General features: G+C 49.0%; 1 protein-coding gene across 7 annotated transcripts in view; it reads right to left on the reverse strand.

The window, feature by feature from the left end:
• Positions 1-1,361: 1,361 nt before the first annotated feature.
• Positions 1,362-16,505, reverse strand: part of BCL2L11 (BCL2 like 11) — a 93,406-nt gene continuing 78,262 nt past the window's right edge. For all 7 annotated transcript variants that reach the window (XM_084777279.1, XM_084777280.1, XM_084777277.1 and 4 more), the window contains one exon: positions 1,362-5,889. In XM_084777279.1, the coding sequence (XP_084633405.1) occupies positions 5,782-5,889 (108 nt within the window). In that variant the 3' untranslated portion in view covers positions 1,362-5,781. The remainder of the gene's footprint in view (positions 5,890-16,505) is intronic.

The raw sequence follows: 16,505 nt of genomic DNA on the forward strand, positions 1-16,505 counted from the left end.
CTTGGGTCCCTATGCAAGAACAGGAAGAACTCTTAACTATTGCATCATCACTTCAGCTCCCAAATCTGTTTTATTGTATGTCTATTTTATCTCGAATTATAATTTTTAAAAAGCGAATGGCACATATGTTGACCATTTAGGAAGTTTACTGATGACTCTGACTGACTTTAAAATATGCAAAAAAGGAAAAAAAATTGTCAGTAGATGCTTGCATACCACCACAGAAAAATGTTTAAAGTCAGAGCTGCGAAGTCACATGGATGCTGTCTAATCCTGTGGATTTTCTCATGTGCTTGAAATTTTTCACAATCAAATGCAGGGAGAAAAGAAGCAACAGACTGAAGGACTATTATACAAAGCAAGTTGACCATTGATAGGAAAAGTGAAACAAATGGCTAAAAACAAGACCACTCTCTTCAGACAAAACAAAAATGCCAACAGGGTCTGGTGTCATCGGAGTTGTGAACAGACCAGTCTAATTTAAATCAGGAAGGCCAATGCCTTCTAACCTAGCAGGCAGGTACTGGCATGTCACCGACAGAGCTTCCGAGGGTGATTGAGCACTCTTGATGGCTGCTGCTGGTGAGTCAGGCCCGGGACACTCAGTATCCCATGCAGTAGTGAGGGTGCAATGGAACAATTCTAGAAAGATCTATGGCCTGTTGCTAGGTAATAGATGCAGTTACAACATTTATGCAAAACCCCTAGGTGAGTACACGTGGCCACACCCACAGTGCAGGATAAAGGCTCTGGGGAACTAAGGGTGGTAGCCCCAACAATTCCTCTGCAACAGGTTGATGGATTTTATAAACCCCCATTTATGTACTACTTGCTTAATTAAAACCATGACTAGACCCCTGGTTTAAAACTGTTCAGTACTTTCCCAGTGCCAATTTCCGAACATAACAGGCAAATCCTGTACCTTACAATGTGTGTTCCCCTAACAACGCTTCAGTGTCTCTTGGTCACTCCTGATTTAGTCCACACCCGGCAGATACCCCACGACCACAGAGATTAGCAGGTCCTGTGAGGTGACCAGAGAACAGCCCACTACGACCTACCCCTTCCTCCCTTCCCCCCCCCCCCCAAGTATTGAGTCATGGCTGACACGGTGGGCAGAATGTTTTGCCATCCAGTTCAAAACTATACAGTATGGTTTGAGCTCAGGGCCTCTGGAAGAGCAGACAGTGCTCTTAGCCACAGAGCCATTTTAACTATACTACACAGACTCATTTCCAAGCAAGATGTTACAAGATCTACTGCTAATGTGCTCTGACTGATAGGAGCCAGGTGTGCATATCTACACGTACCCTCAGTTGTTGGCCGTTTTTAAGAGAAAGCAAATCAAACAGTTCACGAAAGCTAGTTGCAAGTTTTATTTATATAAAATTCATTAAGAACATAAAAGATTGAATTTCTTAAAAAAATCTGCAGTTATTTACAGCAGTATTGCACAAGTACAGTGGCAATTACCCTGTCAAAATTCATCAGTGCAAAACATAAAGGAAGCCAGGGAAACTGCAATACAAATGCTACATACGCTGGGTTCTCAGACATATTAGTGATAGGGCACTATACAGACAGAGGTCAGTGCTACTTAGTAAAGGGTACCTGACAGGCGTGGATACAGTAACCATGGTCACAGAATCTAAGACAAAAAAACCTAGCTGAACTATTAAAGTTTGGAATTTCCAAATAAAAGAGGTCAAGTACTTTGCTGGGAACTGGAGGACACTCTGCGCAGTGCTGTTTGGGAGGGAGTCCCTGCTGACTTAACGACACGTGTGGACACGACCCGCACATAGGTGTGCTGAGTGGACACACACAGGCACCAGGCTAAATCAGCAGGGAGGACAGAGCCATCTGCATCAAGTCACACGTCCCTAGAGCTTCAGTGAGCTTTTCCATCTTGACATCCAGGCCAGTAGGAACTCTGACCTCTGGAGGGAAATGGAGGGTTGGAGCGAGGGCGTGGACCTGCAGGAACAGGTTGGCCTAATGCAGTGAATGGGGTGGGGGGGGCAGTGAGGGGAGCTGAATGGCTTAGCTAAGCCCAGTCCACACACCTCAAACACAGGAAGCACACAGCAGGTGGGGATGGTTGCACTGAGTGTCCTGGTGCGACAGGTGTCCTTGGCAAATGCTCCAGAAAACAGGCCCCACCAGTCCTCCTGCCCAGGACAGCCACACAGCAGCACCTCAAGAGGTGGCAGGATTATAGTTCCCTCAACACTGAGTTGTCAAAGATACACTTTCAATTAAAAAAAAAAGCTTTCCTGTTTGCTGCTAATACTTCTCTAAAGATATGGCCAACGTATTAGTAAATCTGCTTTTCTCAGAAGCCAGCTGCTTTACGAATGGGTTTGATGGGTATTTTTTGGATTCCAATCCTCCAGCCTACCACGTCTAGGGCATCTCACTGGCAGCGCAATACTCATTTCATCAGAAAAGCAGCAGAATCCAAGGACTGAATGCCAGGAGCCAGAGCAGAGGCCACCCAGGGGAAGGGACCCAGTCATGGGCTCCCAACGCAGGAGCGGAAGCAAGTCAAGGGATGACAGGGTGTGAGGGACAGGATGTCAACACTTTCAAGAACTTAAAACATTAAATAAGCAGAAAATAAATATACAACATCTCTACAAGTTACAGCGTTATGAAACAGTAGGGCACATGACACAGAAACAGAACCTACGGTATTTACAATCCTTAATTCTGACAAGTTTAGAAAAAAACAGTGATTTTTTTTTTTACTTGTTTAAGCTGTACACAATTTTACAAAGAAAGATAAGGGAAACACAATTGCACACAGACATTTGGCTCAGTTGATGAGTAAAACATTGACTTCCTAATCTAATAAATAGTCAAAATATATACAACACTAAGAGGAAACAGGAGAAGTGTAGTTACCCACTACATACTTTAAATGGAAAGAGAGTTGAAACTGTTTTTTTAGATACCGCGCCTGCCCAATTCATCAACTCGTTTCTGGTAAAGAAATTGGGAGAATCACTCAGGAAGTCATTCTGTATTTATGCCATGTTGGGGTGAAGTCACAGGACGCTTTTTACAAACCTCACATGGGGAGGTTGTCAAGGCACAAAACCCGCATTACGTTTACACTTACACACACAGGCACGTGCGAGCGCGTGCGCATGCACGCGCACAGACACACACAGACACAGACACAGACACACACATACCAGGGAAGGATACCTAGTTTCTATTTACTGAGAGAGAGAGAGAGAGAGAGAGAGAGAGAGAGAGAGAGAGAGAATATAACAAAATAAAAAATAGATACAAAAGTCTACCTACAGTAGGCAGACATACTTTGTGCAGGAGGCATTTGGATTTTAAGAAAACAGATACAGTACAGGGACATCCAGTTGTTTTAAGTTCTGGGTGCCACATCCTGTTCCTGAATACTTCTACAATTCATAGAATCTCTTATTTCCCTATGAGCTGCTTCAGTAGCCAGCCCCAGACTGGAGGCCAACGGGCCAGAGGTCAGCATGCTTGAGGGGCCACACATGCCACTGGCACCTGGCTCTGGGAGCTCTCCACACCTACCCAGGCAGTACCACAGAGCCACAGGGCTGAGGCAATAAAGTGCTCCAGTCAGAGAGACTGGCACATGAGAATGGAGGTCCTAGGAGGTGGGTGGCCCAGAACCAAGTCTGTCTTTGGTGTGTGTGTGTGTGTGTGTGTGTGTGTGTGTGTGTGTGTGTGTGTGTGTGTGTGTGTGTGTGTGTGTGTGTGTCTAGAAGAGCCATGGTTGCACCCTTAACACCACCTTGCAACCAGGAGCCAGCTGCATGGGAAACCACAAGCAGGCTCAAAGCATCAGGAGGTGAACACCAACACAGCTTTCAAACTGCTACAAATCTAAGGAAGCTGGGAAAGCATGGTTTTAAAGGAAAGATTATCTGGAATCAAATGATCTCAATCTAGAAGGAAAAGCATATAGGTAATATACATACATATATATATATATACACACATATAAACACACACACACACACACACAGACACACACACACTTAGGGAAGTAAAGATGAATGCATCTCTCTACCTAGCAATGTAAAAACACTGGCCCTCTACAGGGCAAAAACATAATTGTTGGCACTGCTGACTTGCTTGGAAACTCAAGCACTTCTCCATGCAAGCTGCCTGGTGTTTGATGTTTTCACATAGAGGGCTCCCGGTTCCTGCGACCTCTCCCATGTTCTTTCGTGCTTTGTACTTTTTTGCATCTTCCCTGGCTATCTGTATACAAGGGTGCCGTTTGTTTTAGGAGGTACCTGGGCCTCTGCACATGTTAAGGAAGTGTACCCCTCCAGTGCTGCCTGCTCTTGAAATGACTGACCAATGTGTGGGCTTCTGGTGCATGTGGTCCTAAGGGGCAGGTACTGAGAAAGAGCACCCCCCACCCCAGACACAGATGGCCCAACAAGATCCAATTGTTGAGAAAATGGAGAGAGCAAAGCAGGCAGCCATCTTTCAGAAGATGAACGGTTCCCTCGGTGTAACGGAGGTTCCCTATGTACGCAAACTGATGAAGGAGAGCCAGCCCCTAATGCAAGGTGTGTTCAAGGCAACAGGGATGAAGTTCAGGTATCACAGACCAGGCGGGATGAGCAGGGCTAAACATCAAGACGCATGGGAATTGATCACCTGAGTCCCTTGCTCCTGAAATGACCTGGCCGATCCCTAAGAAAGTGTGGGCTCCGGCTCATCTGGTACACGAGGCAAAGCAGAGCCTATGACTTCAGCAAAGCCTGCAGCCAGAAGAGCTGACAGCTTCAGTAAATGGTGTACAAGTCTGCGCTCTCTCAGGATAAAAGAGACAAACAAACCCAGCACGATGAAGTGAAGTGGGCAAGAGCCCTTCCCATGAGTCAGCTTGATTGACGGAGCTGGGAATAATCCGGGCAGCCCCTAGCCCTTGCTGACCCAAACACATTTCATCAGGAAAACACCCTGGGCCAAACCTGTGCATCAGTTTGGAGACAGACTGAGGAGTTGAGGAAAAACAAGAAAAGTATGAAATTTTGCCACAGAAGCAACTGAGCTAAGAGGTAAATATTTACAAAATGGAAGTGGCATACCAAAACAGACCCTCTGCCACGTTAGCCCATTACATTTCATAAGGACTATTTTGGTAGTAATCATTACAAAGGAAACTCAAAGAAGCCATGGCAGAGGAGAGAGGGCAACACCACACTCTCCTTTGTTTAAAAATTCTGTACAGGAGCCTCTCAAAAATAAACTCAGGCAGCCTTATACATCAGCTGGCTCAGTTCCCACTGTAGGCTTACATCATCTTCTGAGTAGCCCAACAGGTTCTTAAGAATTTTACTATAAAAATCATCCGCAAGTTGGCTAAAAAATTTTTTTCCTCTCTGGAGCAAAACAGAACAGTTACCAAAGAAAGTAGATTAAAAAAAAAAAAAAAGATTAAACACACCACATGTAAACACCTTTCTTGCATCTCTCTCTGCTCCAAAGCTCCAGGATCTATCTGTACATTAAAAAGACAAAGAACCCTCCCTTGTTTACATTCACAACAATCGTCTACTGGAAATTCTGCCATGTGGCTGTGAACAGAAAGGTTACGCTCACAGTGACACAGCGCGGTGTGCCTGTCCACCCTCAGCACACCTCTCTGAGTTAGAACCACTGGCTGCCTCGTCATGGCACCAGGAGATCGAAGTGCTGGGGTTCGTTCGACCGGTCTGAACAAGAGCAACGTCCGCCATTTATCCTGGCTGCGTGAAGATGCTGTCAATGCCTTCTCCATACTAGACGGATGATGAAGCGTAACAGTTGTAAGATGACCATTTGAGGGTGGTGAGGGTGGTCTTCCGCCTCCTGGTAATTGTTTACAAATACCTGAAACAACACAAGAGGAGCTCTTGGTTACTCCCTCGTAATCTGCAGACTCATCCCGTCTGAACTGCAGGCGGGGACACAATTCCACCTACCCTGCCAGGGGGAAGGTGTGACGTCACACGCGCATGGAATACATTCTCCATCACTGTGAATATAAAGCGAACAGAAGACCACCAGACTACTCCAAAGGTATCCCGGAAGTGCAAAACCTTCATTTGGGTGCTAGTCAAGAGGCATGCCAGGTCCCTGGCGTTGGTGTCTCGGGAGAAGTGGCCGAGGGTGTGGGACGGGACAGAGAGGGAAATAAGAATGAACTGGGGTTCCTTTATTACCAACCACGTTCACTGACACTCAGACACACTCAGACTCCCTTCAAAGATGGATGCCAGTAGCTGTGATTGAATTAAGAAAGTGATGATTGGGGCGGGGGGAGGGGCGTAATTTGCCCTGAGAGGCTGAATAAAGTGGAAGTGATGTGCCTCTGGCTGTAGCGAAGGATAAACAGTGACCTGGCGGGGCTGCCCGCTGTCGCAGACAGGAGCTGAGTCAAACCCCAACCTCCCACGTCAGGCCTGGGAAGGAAAGGGCACTTAAGAGCAAAGCGTCACTGCTTGTGACACATGTAGGTTTGCTACAGCCTACAGACTGCTCAGAAGAAAAACCTCAGGTTCTGTTGAAGATTTCAGAGCCCCCTGCACCTTTCCAGAGTCCCCGCATCTGGGTTCGAACTCATCTCACGGGAGAACAAAAGGCAAGGGAATAAATCCATTTGCCTCTACGCCATTGGCCACAATGTGATTCAAAGTCAAGCTCAGCCCTGGTGGTTTCCTTAATGACTAAGCCACAAACAGGACCTGGCCTGCGTGGCCATCTCCAGCCCCCTACAACCCCCCCTTTCACTCTGGTGGGAAACACTCCTAAGGACAGTCTGGGTAATGACCGTGAATCAGACAGGGACTGTCTGTCCCCTCTCAGACTCCAAAGGTCCCAGCAGACAGCAGCTGTGAGGGGAGCTCCCCTCTCCCCACTGTTTACACAGCTCTCAAGCTCAAGAGACCAGGGCATTTCCCCTTCTCTTTCCATAACAAGATGGGAGGAAATCAGCTTTATGTCAGCGATTCCTGTGGAGGTGCTCCTGTGACCACAGGCTGCGATTTTATCGGCTCTACACACAAGATTGCTTTGTTTTGATTTAACTTTCAAAATTACTTTGCTCCTTTTGTGTGAGAATAACTCAAGGGGAAGGTTCGTCTCGCTGAAGACGAATATTAATCGGCTGAAGGAGGCTTATTCAAAATAGAATTGCAACTCATCGAAACAAAGAAAGCATGTACCACGAGTGACTAAGCCATTGATCCAAGGTGGGAAGACTTGTACCGACCTATGTCACTGTAGGCCTCTGCGAAACCAGACAGTGGGGCTGGCTGGGTGTTGATAGTCAACATACCAAGAGTGGGTCACCCAGGGGATAGGGCCTCGGCTGCTTACATTTGACAAGCTTCAAATTCTAGTCCCGGCAACATCTGGGTAGCCATAGACCGGCTAACCATTTTGAGGATGACAGGTGGACGATGGTGGCTGCGGTCAAGGTGAATGAGAAGACACGTACAAAGAACACATACAGTCATGCTAGGTGGCACCGACATGGGAAGGCAGGAAGTTTTGGGAAAGGGAAGACCCAGTCCCTGATGGTGGTGGTGATGGAGGCCTGGAGGCAGGGAGGTGCCGCTCTCTCGGGCCCTGGTGTGACACAGCATGGCACGCGCCTCTAACAAGTGAACAATTGCTTTTGGACAACTTTCAAGAGAGGAAGCCATTAGTACTGATTCAGAGCACGGTGCCAGTGCAGAAATCCCTTGACAGCTGGCACGGCGCGGTGCGGCTGGAGCTGCTCCTCTGGCCCAGCGCATGTGGTCCACACAACAGAAAACAGCTGGAGGATGGGCAGCAGGAGGGAGGCTGCTGCAGGTGTGCTTCAAGCTGAGCCCATGTGCATGCATGTGCCACGGCAGGAGGTTGGAGAAATGGAGTCAGGAAGCCAGGCCTTAATGCTCCAAGTGAGAGGCAGCTCCTTGTGCCATGCACATGAAGGATCATGCAAAGCTCCTCCCAACCTTCTCTCCTCCCCCAACCCCTGCCCCCCCCCCATACACAAGAGAGCTCCTGGGGAGAGGTCAGAGGAAGCACAGGCTCTTGGGTGCTCTCTCTAGCCAGGACAACATGGCCAAGGTGGAAAGTCAGGCCTGAAGATGACTATTATCTGCAGTGGGGGGTGGGGGTGTGTGGGGGGGTGGGAGCCATCAGCCAATTGTCATCGTCCAGGGGAGCCACCTACATGCTGCAAGCTCTCTCCCCCACCCCCGCACAACTTATGCAGAAGTCAAAAGACGACAGAAAAGACAAAGGGGTAAGAGCACCAGATCTTTCTTCCTGGGCCTGCAGCTCTTGGCAGAGGCACCTTTTGGCCAGTGTCCAGCGGGTCTGCATCAGTAACTCACATTCAGGCACTCCGAGAAGCATCTGTGCACTAGGGTACACCTATGCCTCCTGGTAAAAAAAAGACCGCCACTCCTGATTAAAACCACTCTGAAGCAGAAACAAAGTACACTAAGCTTTGCCTCCTTCCTGGCAACCCCTCCATAGAAGCCGCAGTGTCCCCCAAACTCTCAGCCGTGGTTGGCTATGGTGACAGGACCCTCAGCGTGGTGGCTAAGATGAACTCACTGGCTGGGGCGGGGCAAGGTGTGTCTATAATGACTTGAGCGGGCACCGTGAACAGGTCAGAGAGGGGTATGTGAAGACACCATTGCTGCTAAGGCTGATGCTGGACTTGTGGTCCCCCCAGAACTGTGGAGAAATGAACTTCTGTTGCCCATAGCACCCCAACTTCTGCTGCCCACAGCACCCCACCTATGGCCCTGCTACCGAAGCTCTGGCAGGCTTGTAATCCTATTGGACTCATTCTCCATCCTTTGCTGAAGTGAAAACACTTCTCATATGGAAGTTTAGCAACTGTCTCAGACTAAACCATAAAGATACTTGGGAGATCTACTCCACTGACTACGCTGTTATTTAAAAGGCACCCGAGGCCGACTGGCCCCTGAAAGGACATCCTGGTGCCCTTTGGGCTGTGCATCTAGGCTTGGGAACAGAAGAATTACCTGCTGCCAATGCTAAATGAAACAACTAACCACACATCTTTAGCCTTTAAAACACCACCACGGGGGCCAGTGTGGCTCTCCCCAGGCCGAGGCTGGCTGGAGGTGGCAGGGCCAGGTCGGGTCCCCAGAATTCCACACCTTCCTAGAATCACTTAGGATGACACACCCAAGCTCCCAGCATGGAAGGCAATGAGTGACGGGGATGCTGGCATGCCGCAGACAGAGGAGGCTGTGGAGTTAACACAGCTCCCGCTCCAAGAAGGGCCTTTCATCGCTCCAGGGCGCCTCCCTTTTGGCTCAAAGATGGTTTCATTGTGGCCATGTGGAGCAGGAAGAGAGACCCTCAGAGTGATCCAAGTGACTCAGCTCAGACTTCTGCTACTGTAGGGTACAAATGCCAATCTCCAATGCAGAACCCACCCTTAACACCGTGCCAACAGCTGACCTGAGCGGGGCTTAGAGGGACAACCACATCACAAGCAAAGCTAGAGGTTGAGAGAGATTTAAAGTCACATCACTAAGGAGACACGGTGAGGCCTAAGGATGAGATCCGTGGCAACATAACCACACTTCGATTCGTGTTTCCTGTCAGTCCAGGTAACATGGGTAAAAATGGTAGTATTGGACTGGAAAGACAGCTCAGGGGTTATGAGCACTTACTGCTCTTCTTGTGTACCTGAGGGCTCTTCACTGTCGTCATCAGGTGGCTCAAAGCTGCCTGTTAAGTCCAGTTTCAGGGGCTCCAATGTGCACGTGCACGCGCGCACACACACACACACACACACACACACACACACACGCACACACAGACACTGCACATAAACTCATGCACATATACACACACATAAAAGTTAAACAAATGAACCTTTAAAAAAAAAAAAAGACAGTATCCTATCCCAAGTTCTTAGCGACAAAAGCATCCCAGAATAGACACCCTCAGAACCCTGAGACACAGGAAGAGTCTCACTAGTGAAAATGGTATTTCACATTGCAAGTCCACACTGAAGGCTCCAGCTGTCTTAAACTCCAGCAGGTTTATACGTAGGTAGTAACTCACACTGGACTGTATGACCAGGAAGGACCCTGCAGGGAGTCTCAGCTGCAGGTTCTGGCGCCGAAGAATGAATGCGATGCAATGTCCACCTGGAGAGCAAGCACATCTGTCCCCCCTTCCCCCGCATCTCCACCACTCAGAGTGAGCCAGCCAGGAGGCTGAAGGGAACCGCAACACAGCTGTCCCACCTTCATCGCATCCTAATCCAGCCATGGAAAGACTGTTAAATACAGCAGCCACGAAGTCTTTGCCCCTCTCCACCTTCGGACAGAGAATCTGCCAAGATCTCCACACTGTTTGTTCAAAGCCCACTGCTGCCTCACCTTCTGTTTCCCACCAAGGGAACACGTGCATCTAAACAGCTCGGGACTGATAGCTCAGCGATCACGACGGCTGGAGAAAGGACACCAGGGGTATCCGGTATGATGCCATGTCTTGGAAGACCAGAGGAACAAATGTGCTGCCCCACCCCCATCCCCTCCCCCTCAGCACGGCCAGCATCTACCATGGCCACACTAGCTTGAAAGTCATACAGGCTGCACATTCTTACAGACCGAACTTGTAGCCTAGCTCCTCCTAGGCATCACATAGTGGTAAGTGTTAAAAAGGGAAGGTCTTTTACAGGGACTCAGAAACCACCGCACGGTTTCACTCAGCGGGACTACCTCTCCGGCAATTCTAGCAGCTTTATTTCTATTTGATGGGGACTCTGCCAGGCAGGCCTCAGAAGCAGAACTCAGTCCTGCTCTACGGCCGGCCAGCCAGTCAGCCAGCCAGGCTTCAAGGTCAGTAGTATGTCTCCTGTGAGAGACGCAAGGGACAAAATACTCAAGTCAGAGCAGGAACATGCTGTTCTGAAATGCTTAGTGGGATGCAACACACTTTAACCACAACGAAAGCCTCCCGCTTTGGTTCAGCGAGGTGAAGTCTAGCAGGGGGATGATGCAACAGCCTTATTATTTTTATGTGTCTGCAGAAGGGGCCAAACTTTCCTTTCTTTGCATCTTCATTTCCTCCTCCAGAGATTAAAAAAAAAAAAAAGTTACCCCACGAACCTGCCTGAAGTTCCTCCTCCAGGCACCTGCACCTCCTCTTGGTTGCATGCTCAGGGCTCAGCGTCCCACAACTGCTGGGTAGCACCTGCCAGGCCGACAGAACCCTCACACGTGGTGTAGATCAACACAAGCATGTCAGCCCAACACCCAGCCAGCCACTGGAACACACCTCGGTGCTTCGGTCTCCTCTCAAATTTGCGTACACCCAGACAGATACAGCCTGTGCCTGTAGGGTCGAGCGCACTTGCTTCAGAGGCGCGTCCAAAGCGTCTAAAGGCAGCCAGGTGGACAGAGTTCCTGGCAACAACTCAACGTGACAGAGAACGGAGTGCTAATGGCACCCAGAGTTTAACATCTGACACTAGGGTGGATCTGTGCCCCTCGATAGGATGCATTTGTTTACGAGCCAAGCTGTCCCCGGTCGTCACAGAGAGCTCTTATTCCAAAAAGTGGCCCAACATTATGGCGTGAATGTAACACAACTCCTTCCGCTTGGCCTCAAGGGAGAAACTGAAGCACTCACTATACCTAGCCATCGCACAGAAACGGTAGGGCCCAGGTCAGGTGTGAACAAAACCTAAAATCAAAATGCCAAACCGCTTTCTCCAACTCCAAGGGAAATACATGTAACTGTGTTAACAGACAGCAAGCAAGTACTAGCTCACCTCGCCTCCTTAGTGACTGCTGTGGCTTCAAGAGAGACCCCCCCCCTCAACTGTAAGTTCCTGCAACTAACATGTAAAGCGACCCACCCTTCTTTGAGTCAGGTCTAGGGTGGGTTTTATATTGATATTCATGTCTTTAATGGCGCCTTTCACAACAGTCTAAGAAAGCAACTTATTAAAACTCCAGCTTTCAATTAATGAGGGCCTCTGGAGAACACGGCCTGAGGCTATGCATCTCTAGTTGGCTTCATCCAAGCGAGCTATAATTTAGGCCTCTCCCTTGGTGATTTACAGCAACCACCTTTATTTTTAAAAGCACCAACTCAGGTAGCCCCGTGGGCTCCCCTTTCTTTGGAAGGAGAGACACACAGACTTCAAGTTTAAAATACGCAAAATGTGCCGCCCGTGTAGACCAACAATAGCACGTCTCAAGTGAAACTTGCTTCATCAGAACTGGTCTGTGGGGCACCTTTTCGGCTCCACTTCATCTGATGCAGGGCTGATGTTGTCTACACACACTTCAATCAGCTCATGCCTACACATGTCCTGGACCAGGGAGGAAGTAGTGGTGTAAACCAAAGATGCACTGTTTCTTGTGGCCAGACAACGGAAGGGTTGCCGCTCAATCTTTGTCCCATCTGCACGGTCAACGAGACCGTCCACTGCAAGGACACCCTCAGCCCATGAGTGGACATCTTATTTTCAGAATTAGTGCTCAAGGGTGCAGAGGACCACAGGCTTGCTCTTGATGTCACACCTCCCCCCCAAGAAGACGAGCTGGCCCAGCAGCTAAGACACGCAGGCAGCACTCTGATGCTGGCTACTGGAGCGGGGTGAGAGGTGGGTGGTCTCACATTGACGCATCCCCGCATGAAGATGAAGAGGCTTCCAACACAGGCTGCAAGAGACAAATGACCCTGCGCCACTCAGACAGGACCTAGCTTTCTCCATGACCTCCAGACAATCGGTTTCTCCAAGTTTCTCTCTGGGCACACTGACCTCCCTGAACTGTCCAGCATTGCCCCCAAAGCCTCTGCCATCCTCCTGAGTCTTCCTGATGGGTACCATGGTGCACTGTGAACACTGACCGAGTCTTCCAGATGAGTACCACGGTGCATCGTGGGCACTGAGATTCAGAATGGTTAGCACACCGCCTGGGTATAACAAACAGGTAACGTCTTTCAAGAAGCCGGGCACCACCCCAGTGCGGCTTTGTCTCCTGCGTCCACACCCCCCTGACTCTACATTAACAGCACCAGAGGGCCACCACACACCTCCCAGTGAAGGGGACCGAGGACAACTCGCCTCTGCAGCATTCCTACAGAAACATAAAACCTAACTCTTAACACATGGAAGCACCTGGTAAAAGAAATGTAGGGGTCTATAAACTCATGCTGCCTGGATCCTCCATAAGTGTCTGCCACCTCTCCAAAGACAGAGGAACTTCCAGGGCCAAAGTATACCTTAGTTCAATGCATGGGTCTAAGCCGGGGTTTGGTCAATCCCCCCCCAGCCCCCACACCCCATTTCCAGCTAAAAGGGACATTTCAGGACAGATAAGCAGTTTAGATCTGCAGTCACGACAGCATGGGGACACTGTTCATTTGCTGATTATGACTGTTACAAGTGGTAACATGTAAGATGCACATATGAGAGGATGTTCTTACTCTCAGGAAGTGCACACTGCAGTAGTTATAAGGGGCGGGGTCTCGTGAGAGCCCCCATGCACTCTGGCCTGTCAAGCAGGGTTGTCCTTGCTCAGATTAGGTAAACGTATTGGGACTTGAGGAGAATAGCTTCCTTGTCCTATGCAGACGACACAATTGTAAAGCAAATGCCCTGTTCTTATGGTTTGTACCCCTACTCCATAATGTTCCCTGACCATCTTATAGATGGAAACTCATAACAATAATAATTAAAGCAAAAGAGACCATGAAACTGGGTGAGCAGGAAGGTGGGGAGGGTAAGGAGGAATTGGGGGAGGGGACTGATATGATCAAAACATTGCATGGAAGTTTCCAAGAACACAAACTTTTAAAGAATAAGCTAAGGGGATCACAGAGAAAACAACGACACCATCAACACACACACACACACACACACACACACACACACACTACACTTATACCAGGGGGCACCAAGGTGGCATGTTAACAAAGTTCTCTGTATGTTTCTTGAAATTTTTCAAAATAAAAAGCTGTCACAAATTCCCACACTCTAGAGCATCCACGTTCCTACTGACGGCCCTGCCGAGCCGCCCGGGAGTTCAGCGGTCAGAGCGGTACTTGTGACCTCCTCATCCCTGGTTCATGGTTCACAGCTGCACCTCACACTTCCCCCCACTGTGCCTAAATGGACTCGACACAACAACTACAAAACAGCGTCTCTTATTTCCCTAACTGGTCACTTGGGAAGAAGATATCCTGCCGGGCGTTGTAAGGTTCGTGGCAATAAAAGCTAATAAACACTTGAGGGAAGATAACTGCGCTGGTATAGGCATTAAATCTTTTAGAGAATTCGGCGATTTCTCTCAAGTAGCCGCAGGATGGGCAGTGGCTCAGCAGTGGCCATCTGAAGCCAATCTTCCTGCCTGGCTTCCTGTCCCCAGTGTTCAACAATGGACCATTAGTGTGATGACAGACAATGGGCTGCTCTTCTGACAAGCAGGACCAGTGGCTGTGGCTTTAGGGGGGGTCACTGTGTCACTGTTCTGCATTTCAGAGTCTGGCATTTTGAACTGGCTCCTGACACCTACCATGTGGAGAGCATCTGCCTTCATTTTAGAGGAATCAGGGTCTAGCCTAGGTTCCCTCTCTTTGCTCAGCCTCCGAAGAAAGCTGAAGTCCTTTAATATCGTGACTGCATTTTGGCACTGGCTGGAGATATGCTAAGGGTTCGCAAGATGGCTCAGCTGGTGAAGGCACCCTGACGTAGTCTGAGTTAGTCCCCCGCAACCCACCTAAGAGTGCTGGAAGTGGTGCAATGTGCATCTGTAAGCCCAGGACTGGCGAGATGGGAATGGTAAAGGAATGAGAATTGCCCATAAGTTTGCAGGCCTGCTAGTGTGAAACAGAGAACTAACTCTCAAAAGTTGTTCTCTGATCTCTAAACACACACAGTGGCCCGTAAGGTGTGTACACACACACACACACACACACACACACACACACACACACACACACACACACACACACGCATCGGAGGAGGGGGGAAGAGAGAAAAAAAGGTATAATAATATCTTGCAAAATAGTACATAGTCCAATGATGTTTATTTACATTTATTGTACTAAAAGGATGGGAAAAAACAATGCCACATCTTGCTTAACAGATGCAACCATCACAAAGTGCACACTTAAACATGAAACTATAGACCAACATTGGGAGGAGAGCAGGAGGCAGACACATACAGCCAAAGCCTCACCCTCCAGAGGTAAGCTGGGTGGCCAAGATTCTGGGGGTGGTCCATATCTCACCTGCACAGAACTTGAACCATTCATAACCTGGATGCCCTCCCTGAGGGGCCAGCCATAGACTGGGTGGCTGTCCCTCATTTCAACCACACCATCATGAACCACTCACGGTCCCCAGGGAGCTGTATCAACCAGGCCCATAGGGGAAGGCCTCCTAGTCCCCTGTCCATACCTTATGGTTTAAAATCAGACAGGTACGAAATATCCATCAACAGACCTGGTTGTGCAGACAAAGGCTTCCCTCCAGCCCGAGTGGGATGCTGTGCCAGCTCAGCTCAGTGTACAAGTCCCAGCAATACACAGACCTGCCCACAGCTGCGTCCCTCCCGAGGCATTCCCACCCACCAGGTCCAGCCCCGAGGGCATCTACAGTGTCTAGGACAGACGCAACATCACAGCCAGCCCGTACCTACACTCACACGTCTCTAAGCTCATCAGAAACGGCATGTCCTCTAGGACTCTGGACCCGACTCCAGCCCAAGACTCGAATGTAGTCCCCACTTTCTTGAACAGTCTCGTGTCCCCCATGCCTGGCCTGAAGAGAATGCCCAGGCTCCCCAACATACCATGGCCTCATACAGTCAATAAGACCAGTCACCAACAGAAACACTAAAATCTCTTTAAAGAATCTGAGGCAGAGGGGATTGGTGGATGTAACTTTAGGGCTGAATTACGAATTCAACCAACCTTCTGAAAAGAGTGCCATTTTGGACCTAGGCTAAGGAGGAATTTATATTCTGTGAGGTGATCCACGTCAGGGGAAGGATGCCAGACTTGTGAAAGCTAAACACAGTATCTTGAAAAATTCCTCAGTCCATTCATCAGTGTGACAGTTCCCATTTAAGGACAGATGTGTGACCGCGGCATACACATCCCCAACACACTCCATGGAAGAAGAGCAGGAAGGGGAACTGAACTTATTCTCAAGTTCCAGGACTATGTAAAGACAGAAACATCTCTGGGCCCTAGGCCTGCACGGCTCCAGAGAGCAGAGAGGTTGCGTTTGAAAAAGTGAGAAGGACGTAAAGTCACCTCCAGGCGCTTTGTTAACTGGTCACCTCACTCACGGCGGTCATGCACATCAGAGTCAAAACCTACACCCCCAAAAGTGGGTTCCATGGGAAATAGGGCATCAAATTGTCACATGTTTTTAATGTCACCAAGAGGCCATCAAAACTGTTCTTAAACATACTACTTATGAAGGTGTTGAG

Source organism: Acomys minous (genome assembly GCF_964271855.1).
Source record: "Acomys minous genome assembly, chromosome: 3".
Taxonomy (NCBI): Eukaryota; Metazoa; Chordata; class Mammalia; order Rodentia; family Muridae; genus Acomys; species Acomys minous.